At 41.4% G+C, this 25,000-nt stretch overlaps 3 protein-coding genes across 3 annotated transcripts in view; 2 read left to right on the forward strand and 1 right to left on the reverse strand.

Annotated features, from left to right (window-relative positions):
- The first annotated feature begins 331 nt into the window (after positions 1–331).
- cyc1 (cytochrome c-1) lies at positions 332–4,513 on the forward strand. Its single transcript, XM_061923743.2, has 7 exons — positions 332–464; positions 3,000–3,190; positions 3,285–3,411; positions 3,489–3,646; positions 3,722–3,882; positions 3,979–4,079; positions 4,144–4,513. Exons 1-7 carry the CDS (start codon positions 384–386, stop codon positions 4,246–4,248), a joined length of 924 nt encoding a protein of 307 aa, XP_061779727.2. The 5' UTR covers positions 332–383; the 3' UTR covers positions 4,249–4,513.
- Positions 4,514–4,631: 118 nt separating this feature from the next.
- On the reverse strand, positions 4,632–19,350 carry pigu (phosphatidylinositol glycan anchor biosynthesis, class U). Its single transcript, XM_061923742.2, has 12 exons — positions 19,030–19,350; positions 15,808–15,872; positions 14,292–14,351; positions 13,910–13,972; positions 13,702–13,811; positions 12,807–12,907; positions 12,643–12,740; positions 12,421–12,575; positions 9,427–9,570; positions 9,215–9,339; positions 7,057–7,199; positions 4,632–5,351 (listed from the first exon to the last, which is right to left on the reverse strand). The coding sequence occupies exons 1-12, from the start codon at positions 19,157–19,159 to the stop codon at positions 5,238–5,240; spliced, it is 1,308 nt and encodes a 435-aa protein (XP_061779726.1). The 5' UTR covers positions 19,160–19,350; the 3' UTR covers positions 4,632–5,237.
- psmf1 (proteasome inhibitor subunit 1) overlaps positions 19,300–25,000 on the forward strand; it is a 10,384-nt gene continuing 4,683 nt past the window's right edge. Inside the window, exons 1-2 of the mRNA XM_061923744.2 lie at positions 19,300–19,748; positions 23,660–23,812. Coding sequence (XP_061779728.1) covers positions 19,620–19,748; positions 23,660–23,812 — 282 coding nt within the window. The 5' untranslated portion in view covers positions 19,300–19,619. The remainder of the gene's footprint in view (positions 19,749–23,659; positions 23,813–25,000) is intronic.

Here is a 25,000-nt window from a genome sequence, read left to right on the forward strand (position 1 = left end):
ACAGTACTGTAGCTTTAGTGTTGTTATTCTTACTAAACTACAACTATTTGGGGCATGTGTGTGATTTTGTTTCTCCAAAGAAAACAGACAAACGTCGTCTGCTATGGTCAAATCTGCTTAATCGACCTCTGTCTTACAAAAAGTGTTAGAAAACATTGTTGCGTAAAGCTCGAACTTGTCAAGTAAAGGTGTAGACTTAGACGTTTGCTTCTGGTCTGGCAGCGAATGTGGTCTTCAAAATAAGACTACTTACGTTACAGTACGCATTAAAAAAATGGGACTTACTTTATTTTTGTTTTATTGTGAAAGTCCTGACCGGAGGCGTCTTCTACTCCACTGTATTATGGAGTAGAGTAGCGGCTTGTCAGAGCGTTGGAAAGAAGATGGCGGCGTTACGGGCTGTGGTGCTCTCCGGCAGCGGGAGAGCCCTCCTCGGCACTCCCAAAACCATAAAGACACCCAAGGTACACAGGACATAATATTTGAAAAACAATAACTCGGGGCGTGTATTCGAATTTGCGATTAATATCAATTTGGAGTGTTTTTACTGCGAACAAATGCTAGCCTTGGCTAGCAACCGGCCGGTTGAGACAAGGTCACCCGCGTTATGACACATCTTTAGGACACTCCATACTAAATTATTATATTTAATATATCTTTTTTTTTTTTTTTACCTCAATAGTCCACCATTAATTTCTAAAGTAAAGGACACAAATGTGTAACATTACTGGCTAACCATACCTAGCCTTTGCACCGGTTATCTTTATAATGCTATAATAGCAACTAATTTAGTATTATTCTTCTAAATCAGGCAAGGCTGGGTGCACATTAAAGTGATAATTTGCGCGTATTTATCTCCAGTATTTAGGGATTTTACATTTTACCGACTGCCCCGTTCGCTGTGCGACCCCGTTGAATGCTAACGTGTTAGCACGTCAAGGACTGAGAGGACTTCCGGTTAGTAGCCAGCCGCGTGTACGTGCGCGTTAATACGGTTTTAAATGGTGCGCCAATGTGTGTTTTTCGTAATGATAGGCGTGGTAAGTCACATTTTTGTTAAGAGAAATTTCGTTTTTGCACCCTTGTTTTGTCATTAAAACATTGCATGAATGATGTGGTTGTTGCTAGTTTGTTAATAATCAAAATTGTCATAAATATAATTTTTTAGCTGCCAAAAAGCATTATCCGTCCATCCATCTTCGACCACTTGTCCCTCTTGTGGTCGTGGGGGTTGCTGGAGCCTATCCCAGCATTATATCCATCCATCCATTTTCTACCGCTTATTCCCTTTTGGGGTTGGGGGGGGGCGCTGGAGCCTATCTCAGCTACAATCGGGCGGAAGGCGGGGTACACCCTGGACAAGTCGGCACCTCATCGCAGGGCCAACACAGATAGCCAGACAACATTCACACACTAGGGCCAATTTAATGTTGTTATAGTCCAAATTAAATAGTATACTCATTACTTCATACATACTTTGTACTAGGGCTGGGCGATATGGCCTTTTTTTAATATCTCGATATTTTTTAGGCCATGTCACGATACACAATATATATCTCGATATTTTGCCTTAGCCTTGAATGAACACTTGATGCATATAATCACAGTAGTATGATGATTCTATGTAGGGCTGCAACTAACAACTAATTTGATAATCGATTAATCTGTCGATTATTACTTCGATTAATAATCGGATAAAAGAGACAAACTACATTTCTATCCTTTCCAGTATTTTATTGGGGAAAAAACAGCATACTGGCACCATACTTATTTTGATTATTGTTTCTCAGCTGTTTGTAAATGTTGCAGTTTATAAATAAAGGTTTATAAAAAAGTAGCCTCTGCGCATGCGCATAGCATAGATCCAACGAATCAATGACTAAATTAATCGCCAACTATTTTTATAATCGATTTTAATCGATTAGTTGTTGCAGCCCTAATTCTATGTGTCTACATTAAAACATTCTTCTTCATATTGCATTAATATATGCTCATTTTAAACTTTCATGCAGAGAGGGAAATCACAACTAAGTCAATTTAGCAAAACTGTATTTATTAAACAGTTATTAAGCAGTGGCACAAACATTCATGTCATTTCAAAACAGAAAGTGCAAGATTGTCAGAGACATTTTAAAACAAGCTATTAGTGCACTTTTGTGCATGATGTCACTAAGATGACATAAAAACAATAAATTAAAGTGCACTTTTTGTACAGAACGCCACTACAACAGTTTAAAACAAATAAAGTGCACTTTTGTGCATGATGTCACACAAGATATTTTAATTACTGTCAAAATAAAAATGAGCTGCATAATAGGAAATCAAATCGCTATGTGGTAGGTTACTGCGGACGTTATCTCATTCTGTTGTTCACTATTTTTTTCATACGGTGTTGATGTGGAAATGGTTGCCTCGGCATTTTGTTGGTGTGGCACCAAACGGAGATGTTGACATGCAGAGTAAGCACTCTTCATTCTCTAGCGGGTGACTTTTCAAATGATGCTACATATTAGCAGTAATGCTACTTTTTGTAGCAACGCTTTTGCCCCACACTTGACAAATTACGGTTGTCTGTTCGACATATTCCCGCTTGAAGCCAAACCACCGCCAGACGATGGACCCCGTGCTGTTTTTCTTGGGAATTAATTCTTCCTTCATTTGTTACTAGATTCGCACCTTCTTTCTCTCGTATTACCACTCGCACCACAGTTAACGTTACCCATGCGAGGGCGTATACGTATGTGACGCATGTAAGAAGGTGCGCTTGCTGTCTGTGAGAAGGAGAGACAAGAAAGAGTGGGAAGAGCCTGTAGTGTAATGCCCGCAGCTAAAAGCAACTGCGTGAGAACGTATACTCGAATATAACGATATAGTCATTTTCTATATCGCACAGAGACAAGCCCGCGATATATCGATATATCGATATATCGCCCAGCCCTACTTTGTACAATGTCAGCACATTGTGTTCATTATATTTTTTATGATTTACCCCCACACAGGCCAACATGTCTTTTGCCAGCCTGCCTTGCAGCAAAAAGATGGCCCTGACGACACTCGGCGTGGTCACAGCTGGCGGGGCGGGGCTCGCCATGATGCTGCACCAGTCTGTCAAAGCCTCAGATCTGGAGCTCCACCCACCTAACTACCCATGGAGCCACGGCGGACTCCTCTCGTCTCTAGACCACGCCAGGTTTGGCTGCATGGACACATGACTCGAGTTACAGGTCAGCATCCATCACGACGTGTAATGGGTTTTTCTCCCCCGCCCTCATGTGCACGTGCAGCATTCGCCGTGGGTACCAGGTGTACAAGCAGGTGTGCTCGGCCTGTCACAGCATGGAGTACCTGGCTTTTAGGAACCTGGAGGGGGTGTCACACACCGAGGAGGAGGTTAAGACCATCGCTGAAGAGGTGAGCTCTGGTTTATTTTGCTGATTATGAGTCCACAAAAAATATGCGTAGTGTTAATAGAAGACTCCCTGCCCCAGGTGGAGGTAGTTGATGGACCTGATGATACCGGGGAGATGTTCACCCGACCGGGGAAGTCTTCCGACTACTTCCCCAAACCCTACCCCAACCCAGAGGCCGCCAGGGCGGCCAACAACGGCGCCCTCCCGCCTGACCTTAGTTACATCGTCAACGCCAGGTAACAAGTTGAGCTTTAACAGGGAGGTTATGGAACCGTCCAGAACATGTGATGGCTGACTTACTCCTCCCTCAGGCACGGCGGGGAGGACTACGTGTTCAGCCTCCTGACGGGATACTGCGAGCCTCCTGCAGGAGTGGCAGTAAGGGAGGGTCTCTACTACAACCCTTACTTCCCCGGGCAGGCTATCGGAATGGCCCCGCCCATCTACAACGAGATTCTGGAATACGACGACGGTAAGACGTCAATGTCTCACACATGTTGACACTTCAACTAATCACATCACACAAGTATGGTACTTGTAATCCTGCTAAGAGCTGTTGTTGCCATAGGAACCCCCGCCACCATGAGCCAGGTGGCTAAAGACGTGTGCACCTTCTTGAGGTGGGCGGCGGAGCCAGAGCATGACCAGCGTAAACGCATGGGACTCAAGGTACACGAACATGTTAGTCAATCCACATGACGAATTTTATAATGTTTGTTTCTTTGCGGTGCAGCTGCTGATGGGGTCGGCCATCTTGGTGCCTCTCATCTACTACATGAAACGACACAGGTGGTCGGTGCTCAAAAGTAGGAAGATCGCCTACAGGCCGCCTAAATAGACATGCATGGAGCATGTGAGGGGAACTAGACACACGCATTCACACACAAACTGACAGCTACACACACACGCCTTTCTCAGTGTATTCCTCCAGAAACGATAACTTTGCTCGCGTGTGAAGCGCGTGTCATTCAAAGTTGTTTATCTGCTGGCAACAATCGACGTGTGTCAACATCTGGTTTGATTGTCTGTTTGTTAAATTCTCAAAGACCATGTGAGGATCACACCTCTGTTTTACTGTACAAAATAAATTATATGAAATGAAACTTTTCAGTTGAAACACAACTCTCTTTAAATATGCAGTAGTTATTCAGTTAATCATTTATTACATGGAATCACCATCAAGCTACCCAAAGAATACAAGCACACATTATTGAAGTAACATGTTTAATCTGCAATAACAAACTCAAGTCTTCAGTACAATATAATAAAGGTGAGACTTTCTCAGTAAAAAAAGAAAATAAATCTAGTTTTTTTCCTGTTATTTTTCTGAACATTGCCTTTCCATTTCATTCATAAAAGTTTATTTCTTGTTTGAAGGAATGTCAACATTCAGTCACATGGTCCCAAATGGCAGAATCAATTGAACTTCTTATTCTAATCTACATTGTATAAATTGATGAGGTTGTTATCATGCATCACTGGTTCGCTTAAATCCTTCTGAAAAATCTAACTTCTAAAGTCATGGGAATGAAGATGAACTCGTCATCTGTGGGGATTTGTGATCATTTCACAAAAATAAATTAAATATGAACAGGAAAAGCTCTGAGATGCTCAAAACTCCAATTAAAAAAATCCCGCTTCAGTCTCTTCCTTTCAAAATTATAGCCCTGCAGAAATGAGAATCACAGTTTGTGTCGTCAAATCCCAACATCCACTCGTGTCCCTTTCATCACAGGTCCTCCTTTGTCTGATGAGCGGTGCAGCTTCAAGTCTTTGACCCTTGTCAGTCTGTGTTTGAGGGCTTGGCTCCACTTCCACAGGGGAGATTTACTTCAGGACCAAGGTGGCCTCTGAGCCGTCTTTTTTCTTTGGGTAGTATCCGTTAGTGAGATGGTGCTCTCTCCTCAAGAAGGCGTAGAAGTAATCTGACACTAATAATATCTGCAAAAAGAAAACGGTCAGTGAGCGGGCGCAGCTAAAAAAAAACATATCAAGGATGTTGAGGTTCAGAATGAACCGATGCTTTGGGGCCACCTGCATAATTGGAGGCGCACTTTGGACAAAAAGCTAAACAAAACCAAATCAGGCTACATTCACACATCAGTTGTAGTCGACCACTATTTGTATCCTGCTAATTATTATGACACTGTATGTAGACAGAGTATTACAGTTCAACAAAACAATCAGGTTGTGACAAAGAATTTACAACAATACTTAAGGACATATTTTGCTATTCAGCCACAATTTTTCAGTCCAAACACCCCCAGCAGAAAGAATTACAGCACACTTGACACACCTTATTAACCAGTCCGTTCAGAGCAGCTAGTTTAGACTGGCTGCCATGCCCTGGCCTGTCTCAACCCGCCGCCATCATACTTGCCAACCCTCCCGAATTTTCCGGGAGACTCCCAAATTTCAGTGCCTCTCCCGAAAATCTCCCGGGACAACCATTCTCCCAAATTTCTCCCAATTTCCAGCCGGACAACTATATTGGGGGCGTGCCTTAAAGGCACTGCCTTTAGTGTCGTCTCTCACCTGAAAAGGAGACTATTATATATGTCTCCGTTTTACAAAGGTTTATCTATAACCCATAAAGTAGGCAGGCACGGAGCTATTTCTCAGCGTGTGTTTATACCAGCCGGCAGGTTAATACACTGACACACAACATCCGGATTCCCATCATGCATTGCTTCAAAACTACGACAAGTAGTAATGTCCATAGGTTTATCTATAACCCATAACACGGTGGCCGAATGGATATACCGTATTTTTCGGACTATAAGTCGCAGTTTTTTTCACAGTTTATATATGTTTTTTTCCTTCTTTATTATGCATTTTCGGCAGGTGCGACTTATACTCCGAAAAATACGGTAGTCATGAACGGTCAGAGAAGCACAAGGCGGCGGTGGCAACGCAGTATTATGGGCCACCTTGCAAGCAACATCCCTTTTTCATTTGCGGATGTTTTCAACAAATCCGTGAAGGATATGTTCCCGGATTCAGAGATCGCTCGCCACTACTCAAATGGCAGAACAAAGGCTACTCAAATAGTGAAAGGTAAGTGTTGTTGTTGTTTTTTAAGTAAGCAGCAAGTACAGTACAGTTAGTAGAACTGTGTTTTCATTACAGTGTACTGTACTGTACTGTACTATATATATATATATATATAAGAAATACTTTAATTTCAGTGAATTCTAGCTATAAATATACTCCTCCTCCCTTAACCCTGCCCCCCGGCCCCGCCCACCCCCCAAATCTCCCGAATTCGGAGGTCTCAAGGTTGGCAAGTATGGCCGCCATAATGAATTTTATTTAATTCATCATAATGAATTTCTGATGGTAAATCATTACTGGAATCACAAAAGGCAAGCAGTGTGGATTATTAAGACGAGGGATTGGATGAACAGACAGCTAGCAGGAAAGACCCAGCGGCCTGCGTAGCAGTGTACCACCGTTAGCCGCCTTACTATCATTCATTAACTGTGAGTACCTATACATTACAAAAATCTAATTGTTTTAATGAGTGTGAGAAGAATATTATTGGATGAAAAAATTCACTATTTTATTGGTGTCTCTATTATTAGGTGTAGGTCACCATTTTTGCTAGAAAGCGTCCAATGTTACAGCTCATCAAAAATGGTCTTACCTGAGCAATGTTGAACAGCAGCGTGGTGGCGTAGTAAAAGTTGGCGTTGGCGCTGCCGGCGTAGATCCAGAGGTGCCAGAGGACCGGGAAGAGTGCAGAACAGGCCAGCATGACACAGGACACCAGGAAGATGTTTCTCAGGACTAGGTGGACAAATAGATGACAAAATAGAACAGATTGTATCACTTATTGTGTTTGAGACTTTGAAATGTGTTAGTGGAGCTGTGCGAGTCCTTTAAGCTAAGTAAGGACTGTGTGTTTGTTGGCAGGATAAATCCATCCCACAGTAACGTGTTAAAGGGGAACTGCACTTTTTGGGGAATTTTTCCTATCATTCACAATCATTATAAAAGACATGTTTTTTGGTTGTTTTTTTTAAACATTCTACATAGTAAATAAATGCCATTAAAAGTCTGCTTACAATGGAACCTATTGGAGCTGCTTTATTCTGCCTGTAAAGCCCTCAAAGAAACCTCCATTAAGGTTTTATATACAGTACATGCTGTAAGTGTAGGTGTAATGTAACAGGTACATTTATAATAACATTTAATATTTACATAGTTTTCTCATTTTAAGCATACGCGGCGCATTCATTTCAGAAACGCATCATGACATTCGCTTTTCTTTTCTTTTTTTTAAAGCATCACTTATCACTGCAGACTATGATAGCCAACAAACATAAATCATCACATACTGTATAATGTCTGCTGTCATTAGGATGCTGACTGCTAGGATGTTCATATATTTCCATTTGGATAAAGAATGACTCATAATCCTCGCTAAAAATGGGGGTGGAACCAAGTGTCTTTTCGTGTCATTTTCGCCATTGCGATTAAATTGGCTGTCTAAGTGTACCAACGTGTCGGAATAGGTCTTCGTCCTTCTACTATCCAGGTGAGAGGCATGACTTATGATCTACAATTAAGTCTCATGAGCAAGAAAGCGAAGTGAAGAACATATTTATATAGCGCTTTTCTCTAGACATTTAAAGCGCTTTACATAGTGAAACCCATTTTCTACATCTTTAAACTACATTCAAACCAGTGTGGGTGGAACTAGGAGCATGAGGGTAAAGTGTCTTGTCCAAGGACACAACGGCAGGGATCGAACCTGGAACCCTGAAGTTGCGAGCACGGCCGCTGTAGCACCCGAGCCACGCTGATCCGTCAATCATGAAGCAGATGATCAGTCGATTATGTCAACATTGGCACACAAGCTCAGAACACAGCGCCACTATAAATAGTTTGTCTGCGTTAACACTTATAATTACAATATCAATTAAAGCTGCAAGCAGCGATGGACGGGACCGACTTTGAGGGCTCATAAAATCCAAACCGTAGCAGTAATTAAAACTCTTTCATCAACTTTTAATCAGAAGGGTTCAATCTCTCTCCTGTGCTAATTTGAAGCCGACACGACAAACGCGCTCAAAGGAGATAATGTTTGAAAAAAAGTGACTGTTTTTACACAACTTTTGTTTTGAAGGGGGAATTGCAAACTTCCTGTTGATTTTTGCTGGGAGTTGTCAGTGTATAAAATATAGGTCTAAGTGAGACCTACATAGAGGTTTTTGTTTCATGTCTCTACGACATTCCTACTGGGAGTTACAGGCAGTTTTGTCTGTGTTTTCTTGCTAGGGGGCGCTAGAGCGGAATTTTGAGTTTTGGGGTTTGGTTTTTTGATTAGATCGCAATTTTCGCCAGTCCTGATGTGTGTGTCCAATTTGGTGAGTTTTGAAGCATGTTAAGGGGGTCAAATTACAGCTCAAAGAGGCGGCGGTATAATAATAAAACACTAGAAATTCAATAGGGTCCTCTGTCCCAAAGGGACTCGGTCCCTAATAATACTCGGTTTATATTCAAGTCACGAAATGTAAATAAAGTATTGTTGGCGCTTTATGGATGTTTTTTTATTGGGTTTTATGGAAGGAATAGAGGACCTCCCATTGGCTCAGCTGTAATTTATTTACATTTATTTACGAGTTAGAATGCATTAAAAAAAAAAGAATACATCCATTGCCATGTCTTTTATAGTGATTGTGATTGGCAAAATTCCCCTAAAAAAGTGCAGTTCCCCTTTAAGTTCAAAGATTATAAAGAAATCAACTCCCCTACAGTCTTCCTTCGAGGGCCTTGCGCTAACACAGCCATGAACTTACATTTGTGCAAGTGACTCCACACGGGGAGGAAGGACATGTACAGGGCGATGTCTCCAACTGTGGGGTAGGACTTGAAGATGGAGATGACCGCTAGCTGCATGAAGATCAGAAATACTGGATGCTCCCTGGAAGGTACACACACTCATAATGACGCGCGGAGGGACAAAAAATAAATATTGACCATTAGAAAACGACCGTGGTGGAGGACTCACTTGAGTTTGATGGAGAGAGGGATAGTGTAGAAGAAGACGTTAATCTGGAAAACGCAAAGGTAGAACAGGCGGAAGTGTTCAAACATCTCTGCGAAGAAATACCAGAAGAGGCCGATGTTGGGGGTCAAGTCGGGGACGGAGAGACTGCGGGTAGACAAAATAAGATTGTGACATAATGTTTCCCACACATTCATTTATTTGTGGCAGCCCACCACAAATACATTTTGAATTGCCTTGAAAAAATGTTGCACTAGTTAGTAAGAATTCTCAATGTTTATGCACGTAATTGAAAGTGTGACTTTCGCCTCCAGTTTTGCTTATATTGGGATCGCCGCTTTTAATTGGTGCAGAAGTCATTGCCTAGGTGAGCTTTCTTCCGCTTGAATAAATGAAGCAATAATGGCTTCTCCGAAGTCTGTTGATGTTCTGCTCTCATGATAGTGGGAATGACAGCTGTGTTTATTTAATACATAGCATCAGACTGCTAAACAAAATAACTAAACTAAACTTTATTATGGCTAACCTGCACACGCTGATTTAAAACTACAGTTTAAAGTTGCTGAGTCCATCTGATAACTTTGTGTTCTCTGACTGGAAACCTGAGTGCTCAATAATTCCATAAGCAAGTTTCAATTTAATACTGAAGACTACCTGTTTGCCATCGATAACAAACACATTTAACCCTTGTGCAACCCTGGGGCAATACATGTGTTCCTTATGTGATATGATTGTTCTGTTTGAATGTTAGAGGACGGAAATTTTTGCCAGGGAGTTTTTTTTTTGTTTGTTTTTTTTAAATTGCATTGTGTCGTCTTTGCAACATAATAAAATAGAACATAAAAATAAAGTATTCCCACTTTCTCTTAAAACCTTTTCGGCCCCATTGACTCTCATTATTACTTGTATTTTTAACAGCCTGTAATCCTGATATATAACTAAGCTTTTACCCCATTAAAACTGAATTAATCTGATTCTTGCTAATCAAAAAACAAGAAAATATTGTTTTGGTATAAATGCGCCCCTTAGCCACCAGATAGAGGACCACGATGCATAATTCTCATAGCTGTGATAAGCGTAAATGAGTTATACAGTTTTATATATATATATATATATTGTAGCTGAGATAGGCTCCAGCGCCCCCCGCGACCCCAAAGGGAATAAGCGGTAGAAAATGGATGGATGGATGGATATATATATATATATATATATATATATATATATATATATATATAACATGGCAGATATACCGGTATATATATATAAAAATCTTGCATAAATTCAACCAAGTCCTGCCTGCTTTTTTCTCTCTTATTCTAGCTCAACAGGCACTGTAAAAATAAGTTTCAGTCTACTTTTGTAATGTATCAAAATCAATGCGGTCTTGAATTATTGACTTATTCACAGCTGTAATTACCCTACCTCAAATATTCCACCCTGCAACTTTTTTTTAAAAGATTGCATATGATGCATTTTCCCATTAAAACAAAAATTATTATTAGTTATTTGACAGAAAGGCCATACAACGTAAACAAAAACCTAAAAATATCTTTGTATCAATAAATATATCTGAAATAGTTTTTTTTTGTTTTTTTTAAGAGTTGAAAGCAAAAAATTTAAGTTTTTTGCTGACTTATGACACTAATGATGGTGTACCTCTTTGGGAAGAGTAACGGTGTGTACCGTATTTCCTTGAATTGCCGCCGGGTATATAGTACCATATTTTTCGTACTATAAGTCGCAGTTTTTTTCAGTTTGGCCGGGCTCCAGTGCGACTCATATATGTTTTTTTCCTTCTTTATTATGCATTTTCGGCAGGTGCGACTTATACTCCGAATAATACGGTATGCGCATGTCTCGATTTACCGCCGGGTCAAACTCGTTTCGCAAAATAATTTGCGCATGCCTAGAATTACCGCCGGGTCAAACTCGTTTCGCAAAATAATACATATGTATTGATATACACGGCCTCCTCAATCAGCCCCTGAGACAAGATGACACAGATGACGACCAAGACATAGCCGTAAAAAGTGATGAGAGTGATGAGGAAGCGGACACAGACGAAATTATTTCAAACGACGGTGCTGTAGTTTTGGACGTACACTTCGGACAAGGTGACGGAGAAATGGACGGCGGTGAGGATGAAGAGGTCTTAACAACTGATGGATCTCCACAAGATGTAGTGCAAGTACCGTAGTAGATGTCCATCAAGGTGCAGTGGGGGAAGCATCTGTCAGTAATGCCGACAGGAACATTTTCAGTTTGTTCAAGTTCAAATGATATTTTCTCTCTGGCCTCACGGATGTTGTTTACATTGATTGATGTTTGTTGTTACAATCGTAGTTAAGAATTAAAGTAGAATGTTTTATTTTCAATTTGTTTTTTTATGCGTTTTTACATACAGAAAAATGCGTACGTAATTGTTGAATGACCCCTTGTAAAAATAAAGAGTGTCACGTTATAATTGCCTATTCAGACCCAAACAAAAAGAACTCCCGGGATGATTCATTCTGCTTTAAATTTTATTGCGGCATTAAGCAATGTCATGATGGTATCCTTACATCACACTCAAATTTATAAGTGCATGCCTAAATTTACCGCATGCCTTTGGTAAGCGCCGGAGTGAGAAGAGGTTTTAAATTAATTACCGCCTGGGCGCTAATTCGAGGAAATGCGGTATTCAATTTTAAGCCTACACAAGGGTTAAATGGGACCCTATGGGTATTATGTGCCTATCATGCAAAACAGATAATGACATCATCAATCCTCCCGCAACCTCGCGCCACAGATGCAGTCCTTTGGTAAACACTACATGATCATCGTCAGTGTTGTGACTCGCTTGTGACAGTCAGCTCACCCGCATATCAGTGGTCCTGAGGGACACCTTAATTAAAACTACAAGTCAACCTTTAAAGTCAAAGTTAAGTTCATTTGTTATTATAGACTTGAGACTAAAACTTCCACAACAATTCATGTAATGTAATGAACTTTTCTCACATGAAGCCATAGACGGAGGGCAGGAAGTCCCAGGAGCCCAGCAGGAAAAAGGACAGGCAGATCGTGACGAAGAGACTGCCCAGATACATGAAAGCGTACTGAGCCACAAACCACCAGAAGCTGACCCGTCGTATGTTGATGGGGATGAACTGGCGCTGGACACACCCACGCACATAGTCACTTGGTGTCAGCCATGTTGGACAATGTGTGTGAAAACCAAACCTGCATCAAGTAGAGCAGCGCGCCAGTGCACAGAGACAGAGGATAAATGCTTTGGTACGTCGCCAAGGCCAAGAAGATGGCGCTCAGTAGCACATTTCCTGCCAGGAATTCAAAGAAATGTGTCACACTAATGTTCCTGCATGAGGTCAAACGTGCGACTTTACCTTTAATGGTGGACAGGATGAAGAGGGACACCACGGCGTTGTTCAGGCCGCAGGTTGACTTGGCGACGCAAGACAAGATGGTGAACGGGTTCAGTAAATAACTGCCAGGGAAGAGCGGAGAATGGGGGGATGAGTATATACACTCAGTGGCCACTTTATTAACTATACCAGGGGTCGGCAACCCAAAATGTTGAAAGAGCCATATTGGACCAAAAATACAAAAACAAATCTGTCTGGAGCCGCAAAAAATTAAAAGCCATATTATATACAGATAGTGTGTCATGAGATATACATTGAATTAAGAGGACTTAAAGGAAACTAAATGACCTCAAATATACCTACAGATGACGCATATTGATGCAATATGTACATATAGCTAGCCTAAATAGCATGTTAGCATCGATTAGCTTGCAGTCATGCAGTGACCAAATATGTCTGATTAGCACTCCACACAAGTCAATAACATCAACAAAACTCACCTTTGTGCATTCATGCACAACGTTAAAAGTTTGGTGGACAAAATGAGACAGAAAAAGAAGTGGCATAAAACACGTCCTAGAAAGTCGGAGAAAGTTATACATGTAAACAAACTACGGTGAGTTCAAGGACCGTCAAAATTAGTAGGACAAAACGGCACTCGCCAAATACTCGAATCAGTGAGGCATGTTTAATATAAACAGTGTGCTTTATAACAATTAGGGAGGTTTGTGTCATGTTTGTCCTCCTACAGAAACCATATTAAAACAAAAAATATATTTTTTCCCCTCATCTTTTTCCATTTTTCATACATTTTTGAAAAAGCTCCAGAGAGCCACTAGGGCGGCGCTAAAGAGCCGCATGCGGCTCGCCGACCCCTGAACTATACAATGGAATGTAATCCAGACGGTGTACTTACAACATGGCCACCTTAAGGGGGATGTAATACATCTCATTGGGGCTCCTGATCAGCTCATGACAGTCAGGGGGGTAGCGGTCTGCTTCAAGGGCATATTTCTGCTTCCTGAACTGAAATACAGTTCAACAACGCACGTGTTTAGAAAATAGTACTTACAAAATGTGATGATACATATTAGTTTCAGATAATGTTCACTTGGCGTGCTCACCACTTGCTTATTGTAATCCTGCACGGCATAGTAGAGCGCCACAGCAACGATGCCGTCGGCCAGCTAGATAGACACAAGGGCAGGGGAACAAAAGGTTATTTGTCACTGACGCATATACAGTAAGTCAAGAATGTGATACAGTGGACCCTCCAATGCAAAAATGCTTTAAATGTGGTACGAGTTTACTAGGAGATTAAGCAACAATTAGTAGAAAAACAAGCATTGTATCTTCAGGTTCCACGTATCATCATACGAGACAACCTTGTAAGATTTCAGCCCAGGGAGCACCAAAGCAAGAAAACTTTATCATTTTAGGATGATCTTTTTTCTGCCTATAATCCCACAACTGTTTACCGGCTTTAAGTAAGCATACATCACTCACCATGAATGTTATCTCTGCATAATCCACCAGGAAGTGGAAGAGGTAGATGATGAGTGGGGTCTATGGAAGCAATAAATAATAATACAAATAATTTATAATGGCCAACCGTTGCAAAGGCGCTGCAAAAGTCAGAACACTTCAAATAGAGAAATGCCCTTAAACAAATGCAATGAATAAATGCTGCAAATTGAAAAATAGTGCACACAGGAGCAACAGGATAAAAATGGACATAAAGAAAAATGATGCAAATGCCAAACACACACAAACTCTAAAAACAATTGCATGAAAGAAATGCTGCAAGTTCAAAGAACTAAATGGTACTTTGCCCAACCTGAGAGATGTCCAGAGGAAACACGGCTGATGGACTTGGCCGTAAGATTTTACAATATTACAATCGCTTGTGGTAGCTAATGTTAGCGTTACTCAGTGGGCTTGTGGTTAGAGTGACCGGCCTGAGATCGGCAGGTCATGAGTTCAAACCCCGGCTGAGTCATACCAAAGACTATAAAAATGGGACCCATTACCTCCCTGCTTGGCACTCAGCATCAAGGGTTGGAATTGGGGGTTAAATCACCAAAAATGATTCCCGGGCACGGCCACCACTGCTGCTCACTGCTCCCCTCACCTCCCAGGGGGGTGATCAAGGGTGATGGGTCAAATGCAGAGAATAATTTTGCCACACCTAGTGTGTGTGTGTGTGACAATCATGGGTACTTTAACTTTAACAATAAGACCAATGAGAGAGCATTTGTGCTATGGTGTGTGTGTGTGTGTTCTGGCAATGCTTACTTATTTGGGACATCACTCTGTTTACACATTTAGGGGACCTCTGACGGTATGGGGGACAAAAAAAACAGGTCCCTTAAAGGGAAACCTTTTTAAATGATAGTCAGATCCATTCTGAAGATGCCTAAGTGATTTTTAAGCTTTGGCCCATAAAACATTTAACATCAAATTTGAACTTTTTTTTTTTTTTTTTTTTTTAAATAGTCAGTAGTCACGTACAATTTTTTGTGATTTATGCAAAATGATTTAAATTTGGTCCCCGTGAACCATATTAACTATTTTTCCCCAGGAGCCCCAGTAAGAATGATCAGCACATTACTTCATCAATCCAGAGATTTAAAGACGTGTATGAGCTAACTGGGCAGTGGCCATTTTACCAAATTTTTTTCATGTCACCACAACCTGTAGAAAGGGTGGTCCCCACAAGTGATGATCAAAAACGTAGTCCTCATTCCAAATGATAACATGTGTGTGTGTGTGTTAATCATGGGTACTTTAAGTTTAACTTTAACAATAAGACCAATGAGAGAGCATTTGTTCTATGGTGTGTGTGTGTGTGTGTGTGTGTGTGTGTGTGTGTGTGTGTGTGTGTGTGTGTGTGTGTGTGTGTGTGTGTGTGTGTGTGTGTGTGTGTGTGTGTGTGTGTGTGTGCGTTGGGACATCTGTGTATTTGGAGCGTTTAGACGTTGCTGTCAGTCATCATCACTAAAAATGCTCATTCTATTCTCACCTCATGGAAAACATCTCCAGAATAGGGCGAAACTCCCAAGTCGAGTAGAGCCAAACCTTCAACCACTGAAAGGAAACAAAGATTGATTGATTGATTGATTGATTGATTGAGACTTTTATTAGTAGATTGCACAGTACAGTACATATTCCGTACAATTGACCACTAAATGGTAACACCCGAATAAATTTTTCAACTTGTTTAAGACGGGGTCCACGTTAATCAATTCATGGTATAAATATATACTATCATCATAATACAGTCGTCACACAAGTTAATCATCACTTTTATAGTGAAGTCCTTGACTTTCTTAAGGTTGATGTGGGACCCAAACAGGATGGATTCCGTTTTACTCAAGTGTATGGATAGCTTGTTGTCAGCGAGCCAGGTGCAAGTTCTACAGAGTTCAGCACTGAGGATTTTCTCCACCTGTGACTTGTCCTTGCCTGATACCAGCAGGGCCGAGTCATCCGCAAACAAGAACAATTCACAGTCGCATGCTGATGAAAAGTCGTTTATGTATACTAGGAACAGTAAAGGCCCCAATATACTGCCTTGGGGGACTCCACAGCTCACTGAGAGGGGGGGGGGACACGGTGCCGTTCACCTCTACCACCTGTTCCCTCCCCTCCAAGTAAGATTGCAGCCTAAAGCATACTTGCCAACCTTGAGACCTCCGATTTCGGGAGGTGGGGGGTGGGGTGGGGGCGTGGTTGGGGGCATGGCTAAGAGGGGAGGAGTATATTTACAGCTAGAATTCACCAAGTCAAGTATTTCATATATATATATATATATATATATATAAAAAGAAATACTTGACTTTCAGTGAATTCTAGCTATATATATATATATATATATATATATATATATATATATATATATATATATATATATATATATATATATATATATATATAAATAAATAAATATAAATAAAAGAAATACTTGAATTTCAATGTTCATTTATTTACACATCTACACACACATAACACTCATCTACTCATTGTTGAGTTAAGGGTTGAATTGTCCATCCTTGTTCTATTCTCTGTCACTATTTTTCTAACCATGCTGAACACCCTTTCGCAGGTACCCAGAAAGGTTTCGAGTACCACCAAAAAAAATGAATCTCTGAAGACAGTATAAAAATCTGTGTTAAAGGTGTACAAATATTGTTTGTATAATAAGCATGTTATTGTTTACAAATGAGGGTTAAGAGTTCAGTACTATAAAAAAAAAAGAATGTGGCTTAAGTACAGTTTTTTAATTGAGCTGCTGCATTTTTTTGGTTGGGTTGTTTATTCATTTTGAGTAACTTCTACATTTCTAAAATGGAAGGAATGTAATAGAGTGATCTATGTTTGTCTGTTGCCATCTCCTGGTGAATGTTGGCTATAGCGTACTGGGGTTACTTTTTGGTTGGCCAACGATTTACGTGGTGTTGCGCACCTGACGTCAAGTGTGTGAGTCTGTTCTGAAGCCTACAGTAAAGAGACGTACTTCATCACCTCGCCTGGTTATTGCCTCCAACTCAATATATTACAGCAACATTGCTGTTTATGGCAGACGAACTGCTTTACGGTAGAATAAAACATGACTGCTGTTGTTGTGTGTTGTTACCGCGCTGGGAGGACGTTAATGAAACTGCCTAACAATAAACCCACATAAGAAACCAAGAACTCGCCCTTGATCATTCTACAGTTATAACATGTTTGGGCAAGCACGCTGTTTATATTGTGGGAAAGCGGACGTGAATACAGGCTGTTGACACGTCACTCAGGTCCGCAGGGAGCTGGAGAGGGCGTGGCCTCCAGCTTCGCCTGAATTTCGGGAGATTTTCGGGAGAAAATTTGTCCCGGGAGGTTTTCGGGAGAGGCGCTGAATTTCGGGAGTCGTAACAGGGGTCACTCCGCGCGCAGTGCGCTCACGAAAGGGGTGGGGCTCACCCTGGTTGATATAGACAGCAGCTAGGACGGTGGCCATGGACGTCGGAACCCGCTAAGGAGTGTGTAACAACCCACCTGCCGAATCAACTAGCCCTGAAAATGGATGGCGCTGGAGCGTTGGGCCCATACCCGGCCGTCGCCGGCAGCGAGACGCGCTTGGAGGTGCGCTCAGCGCGGCTCCCATATGATTGCGCACTGGTGTGCGTCTGGGTCGTGACAGCGTGGCACGCGAATGTCTGTGCTGCATTGGATCAGTCTCCTTTCTTTAACAGGCAAAAGCTTTATAACCTCACTAATGCCTTGCATCGTCTATATTAGATATATAACAACGGGCGGGTGCGGGCGGATGCAGTTCTGATCAAATGTTAGATCGGGTGGATTGCGGATGGTTGACGACTTTCTGATGCGGTTGCGGATGAAATAATTGCCTATCCGCGCATCTCTAATATATATATATATATATATATATATATATATATATATATATATATATATAGCTAGAATTCACTGAACGTCAAGTATTTCCTATATATATATATATATATATATATATATGAGATACTTGACTTGGTGAATTCTAGCTGTAAATATACTCCTCCCCTTTTAGCCACGCCCCCGACCACGCCCCCGCCCCACCCCGCCAACCCCCCTCCCGAAATCGGAGGTCTCAAGGTTGGCAAGTATGAATAAGGTGCATATATAAATAAATAAATACTATATAAATATATATATAAAATAAATAAATATATATAAATAAATAAATAGATTACTGTACAGATAAATATATTGCACTTTTTCACATGCGTCCACGTTTATGGATGTATGTTATATTGTCTTTTTTTTTTTTTTTTTTTGATTTTTTGATTTGTTTGAGACAAATGTGCTGCTGGTATGGCCAAAGTGTGCACGTCTGTATTGAACTGAATGCTCAGAGTGTTTGTGCGTTTGTGCATGAAAAATTCGAGGGAACATTGGTCACCTCATATCTTGTGTTTTACCTGACAGTTGTTTTGCTTTGTTTTTAAAGATGTTTACACCTGCTTCGGCTCAATACAAAAAAAGACAAAATTAAGGTAACACCTTAAGGCCAAAAGTGATGACGCATGGCAACAAATACACAAAAGCTTGTTGCTGTTGTTTTATTTGGAGCGATTTTATTGCGTAGATGCTAAGAGTATGCTAACATAGCAGCAGGTTGGTGGGCTAACCGGTTTGTGCTCCGCCGGCCCGGAAGCATCAGAAAGGAAGAAAAAGTAATGGAAGAAAAAAAACTTCGACCTACCTCTTTTCCAAGCAGTTAACGGAGACACCACTTCCACCCTCTCGGCGATTATATCCGCTAAAGAGGACCTAAAAAGAGCTGCTCGAACAGTGACAGCCACGACCAGCAGCAGAGTCAACGGCGCCGCCATCTTGGCATCTACACACCCTGCGCGGGACCAATGAGTCTTTCAACGGACTTTAGCTCATGCTAAAACCCACAAAGGCGCAAATATTTAAAAACGGGCATTGGAATTATTCAAGTTGTATATTCATTAAATAACTTTGACAATGTATTTTACGAAACGCCTCAGTAGTTACACACATGAGTAAAGAGTGCGGAACTATATTGTCAGATTATGTTTTAAGGGGGACATGTTAGTCGTCGGGATCAAAACACAATTGACGACGCCATTGGAAGTACAGTTAGAGGTTTTACGACACTGATAGTTGATTAGTCATTGTATTATAATATCATTTTCCTGTTCAGTGTGTTGTTTAAAGCTAAAAAAAAATAGTTGTAGTCCTTCCATTGACAAGCTCAAAAAGGGGAGTGCGAGCGTCGTGTATTGTGTATTGTGGACATTTTTTGCTTTCATTTCGGTCGGAGCCATGGCGGGCTTAGAGCTGTTGTATTCGTGCTGTGGTGAAAACATATCTTGTCCTCAAGACGCCATCGTATGTCTCGTTCACTGGGAAGTCATCAAAAGCGGATATAAGTGCGTCGGCTCCGGGGACGAGGTGAGCAACGTCATCATCCCCAATTCTCCCTTTAACTTGTTGTCGTTTCAATACCTAGATTGTTTTTAAAATGGCTATTAGTCTGTCTCCTCTTTAGCAAACATGCTAATGCTAGTGAACATTTGTACATTTTTGTAGACGTCTAAGGCCCCGTTTACACTAAGCCGGATAAGGTTATCCAGGGTAAATCCCACCTAACCTTATCCGTGTCCACACACACAATGCCACCGTTCCTGTTGTCCTTATTTTCTGTATACACACTGTGTCCTCCGGGTCAAAATGACCCGTCTTCACTCATCATCATCATCGGCGGTCACTCGAAGCGACTATGACGATCCTCCTGGTAGGGGTGTATCCCTTTATGGAGGATGCCTGTGCGTGACTTAGTTCAACGTGGGGAGACTGGTGCACAGACAGTCACCACACGATCCTTGACAGAAACGGGTCAGGGTCCAGTGGCATGGAGTCCAAGACGACTGGGGACCCTTTTCTGCTGCAGCCTTCTTCCGCCATCGCAGCCGTTGTGGTAGTTCTTAAATCTACCGTCTTCCGCCTGTTTCGCCGTTGAGGTCTTCACCGTATCCCTGGCTAGGGGGCAGTCAGGTACTAGGCCTTTGCCAAGGGCCACCTGGGGTAACAGTAGTAAAGGGGTTAACCTCCTAGTGCCCCAAGACCCCAGAGAGGAGCCCCCACTGCCGGATGTACTTTAACGTCATGCCCATGACACAAACCCTAATATAAGCAACTTAATTGAATTTAAACACCAAATTTCATCTTGCTTGAAGAAACAACTTGTCATTCACCACAAAATGTGTGAATAACTGAGTTTTCCCTCTTCACTTCATTTCTATAGCTTAAGAAACGGTCATCAAATCGTAGCAGTCTTGAGTAGGTGTGAAACAGTTTGAGTGGTATTGTGACTCGGAAAATTGGCCTTCCACTCTCTGCATCCCATAGACCAGTGTTTTTCAACCACTGTGCCGGGGCACACCGTGAGATATTGTCTGGTGTGCCGTGGGAAATTATGCAACTTCACCTAATTGGTCCCAAAAATATTTTTTGCAAATCAATAATTATAATCTGCAAATAATGTGCCGTTGCTTAGTGTCTGTGCTGTGTAGAGCTCGGCAGGGTAACCACATAATACTCCATGTCAGTAGGTGGCAGCAGGTAGTTAATTGCTTTGTAAAAGTCGAAATGTGTCGGGTGAGACGAGGATGGTTTGTTGTGATCACAATATGCAGGTAAAAACGTATATAATGCTATAACCAAAAATGAACATAAGGAAACGGCAATGAAGCATAAGAATGGCTATGCAAAACACAAGTAAAACTGAACTGGCTACCAAGTAAACAGAAACAGAATGCTGGACAACAGCAAAAACTTGCGGCGTCCGCAAAGTACATCCGTACATGACATAACAATCAACAATGTCCACACAAAGAAGGATAGCAACAACTTAAATAGCCTTGCTTGCTAACACAAAGCAGGTGCGGGGAATAGCGCTCAAAGGAAGACATGAAACTGCTACAGGAAAACACAGACAAAACAGGAAGGGCCACCAAAAACAGCGCAAGACAAAAACTAAAGCACTACTCAAGAAAACACCAACAAACTCAAAATAAGGCACGACGACCTGGTGGAGTTTAATTTTTAACGTTTTCTGCTGGTGGTGTGCCTCCGGAATTTTTAATGAAAAAAACGTGCCTTGCCTCAAAAAAGGTTGAAAAACACTGCCATAGACTAGCTGCAGCCTCACCCCGGGACCTGTATACACCGGCTAAGATTAGCAGCACTAAGTAGGCCTGCAGGTCAGTCTCATCCATCTTTTTCCAGCTGTCTCTAAATTTGCGAAAACCCTCCAGATTTGTCATCTCCAGGATTATTTTTTCTATTGCTGGTGTGATAAACAGGTAGAATGTAGAGACAATGTCATGGACATGAGAACCGGCATACCTTGTGGGTCCTGGGGTCATCTTTAAGACGTTTTGTTCTGCATGCCTGCCATGTTGGTCATATGCTGCTGAGGACCATGTTATTTTGCCATTTTTTGAAAGGAAAGTCTCTCTTTCAGCTTCAGGGTTTTCTTCTTCTTCTGAAGATGATTCATCATGCTATGGGTTGTATTCCTCCCCATCTTCTTCTTCTGCTACATCCTCCACTTCCTCTTCTGAACCAGAGTTGTCTTGCTAGACATCTGAAAAAAATCAGCTCTAGAGCCTCTTCAGCGGTATATATGACGCACACTCATGGCTTCAGCACAGACAGAATTCGGGGCCCTGTCAGCTGCAGTACCTTTATGATCTCTGGAAATCCACAGAAAAATAGCTCTGCAGTTTGCTACTGTCTTGTTCACGTATACTACTAATTGATCTGAGACTGATCAAAGGCACAGCAGTCCGCGAGAAGACCACATGATTTGTCTTGTTTACTTCTGCTACTGATTGACTAAAACATTGTAACATTCTGTGGTGTGTAAATAACTCTGATTTCAACTCTTTTTGACTCACGGGTCATTTTGACCCGAAGACCACCTTTGTACCTATTTTTTGTACAGCTTACATGCAAATGTGAATAAAAGTAACATTTCACTTTTTCTACTGTTGGTGCCAGTCTAGGAAAAGTCTTAAAATTTTCAGTTAAAAAAATATCGTTATGGGGATTTATTTATTTTTTTTAACACAGTGGCGAGTCATTTTGACCCGAGGACCCCTCCGTCCGCCTACGCATGCGCGGAAAATGCGCACGTCATAGTCACCTCCAGTGTTGCTTTGTGTGCAAAATCCTAAATTTAACTTATCTGAACAATATCCAGTGTTGTGGTATTTCAATTAACTGGAATCCAGTGTGCTGTGGGGCCCTATTGTAGTGAATCACACCTGAGCCATCATACATTAATCAAATATTTATTAGACATGTAAACAATGTGATAAAGAACATTTTACATCAATCAAAACTAGGGATCTAGATATCTGGTCAGGACACTCCTCATTATTTTGCCTTCACCTTCATTGTCCATTCGTTCTGGTGACTTTATATACTCTGGACCTAGACGTTGAGTCCGCGACATACATGGCGGACAATAACTGACACATTCTGCTTTGCCAGTCCAAATGCATTCGCTGTTTTCCGTAGTTTTCCCTCGACAGCCAGGTAATACAAAGCACACGCTGCCTTTTTTATCACATCCACGGGAGCTCGCATTCTCGTTGACTCTCCTTCGACAAATGGACAAAGTATTTCGCTAAGTAGAATCATTCGAAAGTTCTCTTGCCGTCTGAGAAGTGTTGTATCCCAAATAGCTGCAATCACTTTCTCTTAAGGTATTCATGTGTGATTTCCACAAGCGTCTGTACAGACGGAAGGAGGAACACGGGCATGTCTGGATGACTCGCCTTCATATTTCCAGTGGTTACCTCCGAGTTACGAAAACCCCTTTATTATGAAGCTGGCTGTGGTGCGTTCTTTCTGACGTCACTTCCTGTGTGGGGCGCGGTCTTTCTGGCGTCACTTCCTCTCCCAACTCAGTTTGTAAACAATCAATGAGTCCATACAAAGCTAAGAGCCGGAGATTCAAGAAATACACGGCGCACTTACCCGTGTAAAAAATTGTCCGAGGAGGGGGACCTTAAACGATAGTTTAGTGTGGCTGAAACGGGGCTTAGGCTAAATAATTATTAGTTTAAGGGGTTATCCGGCTTAGTGTAGACATAGCCTAATAAGGAACAACATGTGTTGCGCATTCATGACAAGTTAGCTGTTCATCTCAGTCCTGGTTGAGAAGATCATAGCACTTACCCAGCAGATTGCGCTCACAGCCATTAGAGGGCGTATTTGCATCGTAGCTACAAATAAGCACCTGGGGGCTTTGATGTTCATGTTTGTCTTTTTCTTATGCTGTTACCTGGCAGCCTCGAAGCAGCGACAAGAAGTCAGAGTTGTTGCCGTCAGACTGGAGCAGCAACAAGGTGGAGTACACGCTCAGGTACACGTCGGACCTCGGAGACGTCCAGTTGCTGCTCAAAGCGCTGCTGGTGGACTCTGCACTCGTTTTCAACCTGATGGTAAGTTACCTTACATCCTGCATGTCCTTGTCCTGCCTGTTTGTTAGCATGCCCACAGTGGAGAGACATGGTCATGTTTGAGTGCTCTCATTTTTGTCACATTGTTTCTTTTTTGTGTAATTTTTGTTCTCGGTGTCGCATTATGTTGTAATGTTGTGTCCTATTTTTCTGTCTTACTGTATGTGTTTCGTGTACCTCGTTTTTGTCTTTTTGTTTTGTTCTGTCTCATTGTTGCAGTGCTGTATGTCTCATTGTGTATCTCAATTTGAGTTTCACCTTTGTGTGTCATTGTCTTGTTCCGTCCCATTTTTACAGTACGTCTACTTTTGTAACTAATTTTTGTGTCAAATTTTTTCTCATGTATATCGTGTATCTCATTTGTGTGTCGGGTTCCATCTCAATTTTATATCTCATTGTGTGTCTCGTTCTTATATATTACATTTTTTTTGTCATTGTATGTTTCATCTTGTTTAATTTTTATATCCTATTATTGAGTCACATCGGGTATCTGATTTTTGTATTGTGTCTCATTATTCTGTCATTATCATTTTTGCATCTCATTGTGTGTCTAATTTTTGTGTATTACATTTTTGTGTTGTATATTTTATTGTGTCTCATTTTTATATCCTATTATTGAGTCACACCTCATTTTTTTATTGTGTGTCTCATCATTTTGTCATTCTCATTTTTACATCTTACACTTAGACCCCCTTTTATTGTCATTCAAATTTGAACTTTACAGTACAGATCAGAAGGAAATGTCGTTGCATTAGCTCGTCATAGTGCAGGATAAAAGAGCAGTAAGGTGCAGATATAAATAGATTACTGTACAGATAAATATATTGCACTTATTGCATATGCATCCACGTTTCTGGATGTATATTGTCTTTATATTCCAGCAAGTTAATCCGTTTTTGGGGAAAATTTAGGGGATTATTACGATGCGTTCAAGAGTCTTATGGCCTGAGGGAAGAAGCTGTTAGAGAGGTTCTGCTACGGAGACTGCGGAACCACTTTCTAGAGTCCAGCAGGGAAAACAGTCCTTGGTGGGCGTGGGAGGAGTCTACAGATTTTCTGAGCCCTGGTCAGGCAGCGGCTTTTTGCGATTTGTGTGTCTCATTGTTGTGTATTACATTTTTGTGTTGTTGTATGTTTTATCGTATCTCATTTTTATATCCTATCATTGAG

Source organism: Nerophis lumbriciformis, linkage group LG28, assembly GCF_033978685.3.
Source record: "Nerophis lumbriciformis linkage group LG28, RoL_Nlum_v2.1, whole genome shotgun sequence".
Lineage (NCBI taxonomy): Eukaryota > Metazoa > Chordata > Actinopteri > Syngnathiformes > Syngnathidae > Nerophis > Nerophis lumbriciformis.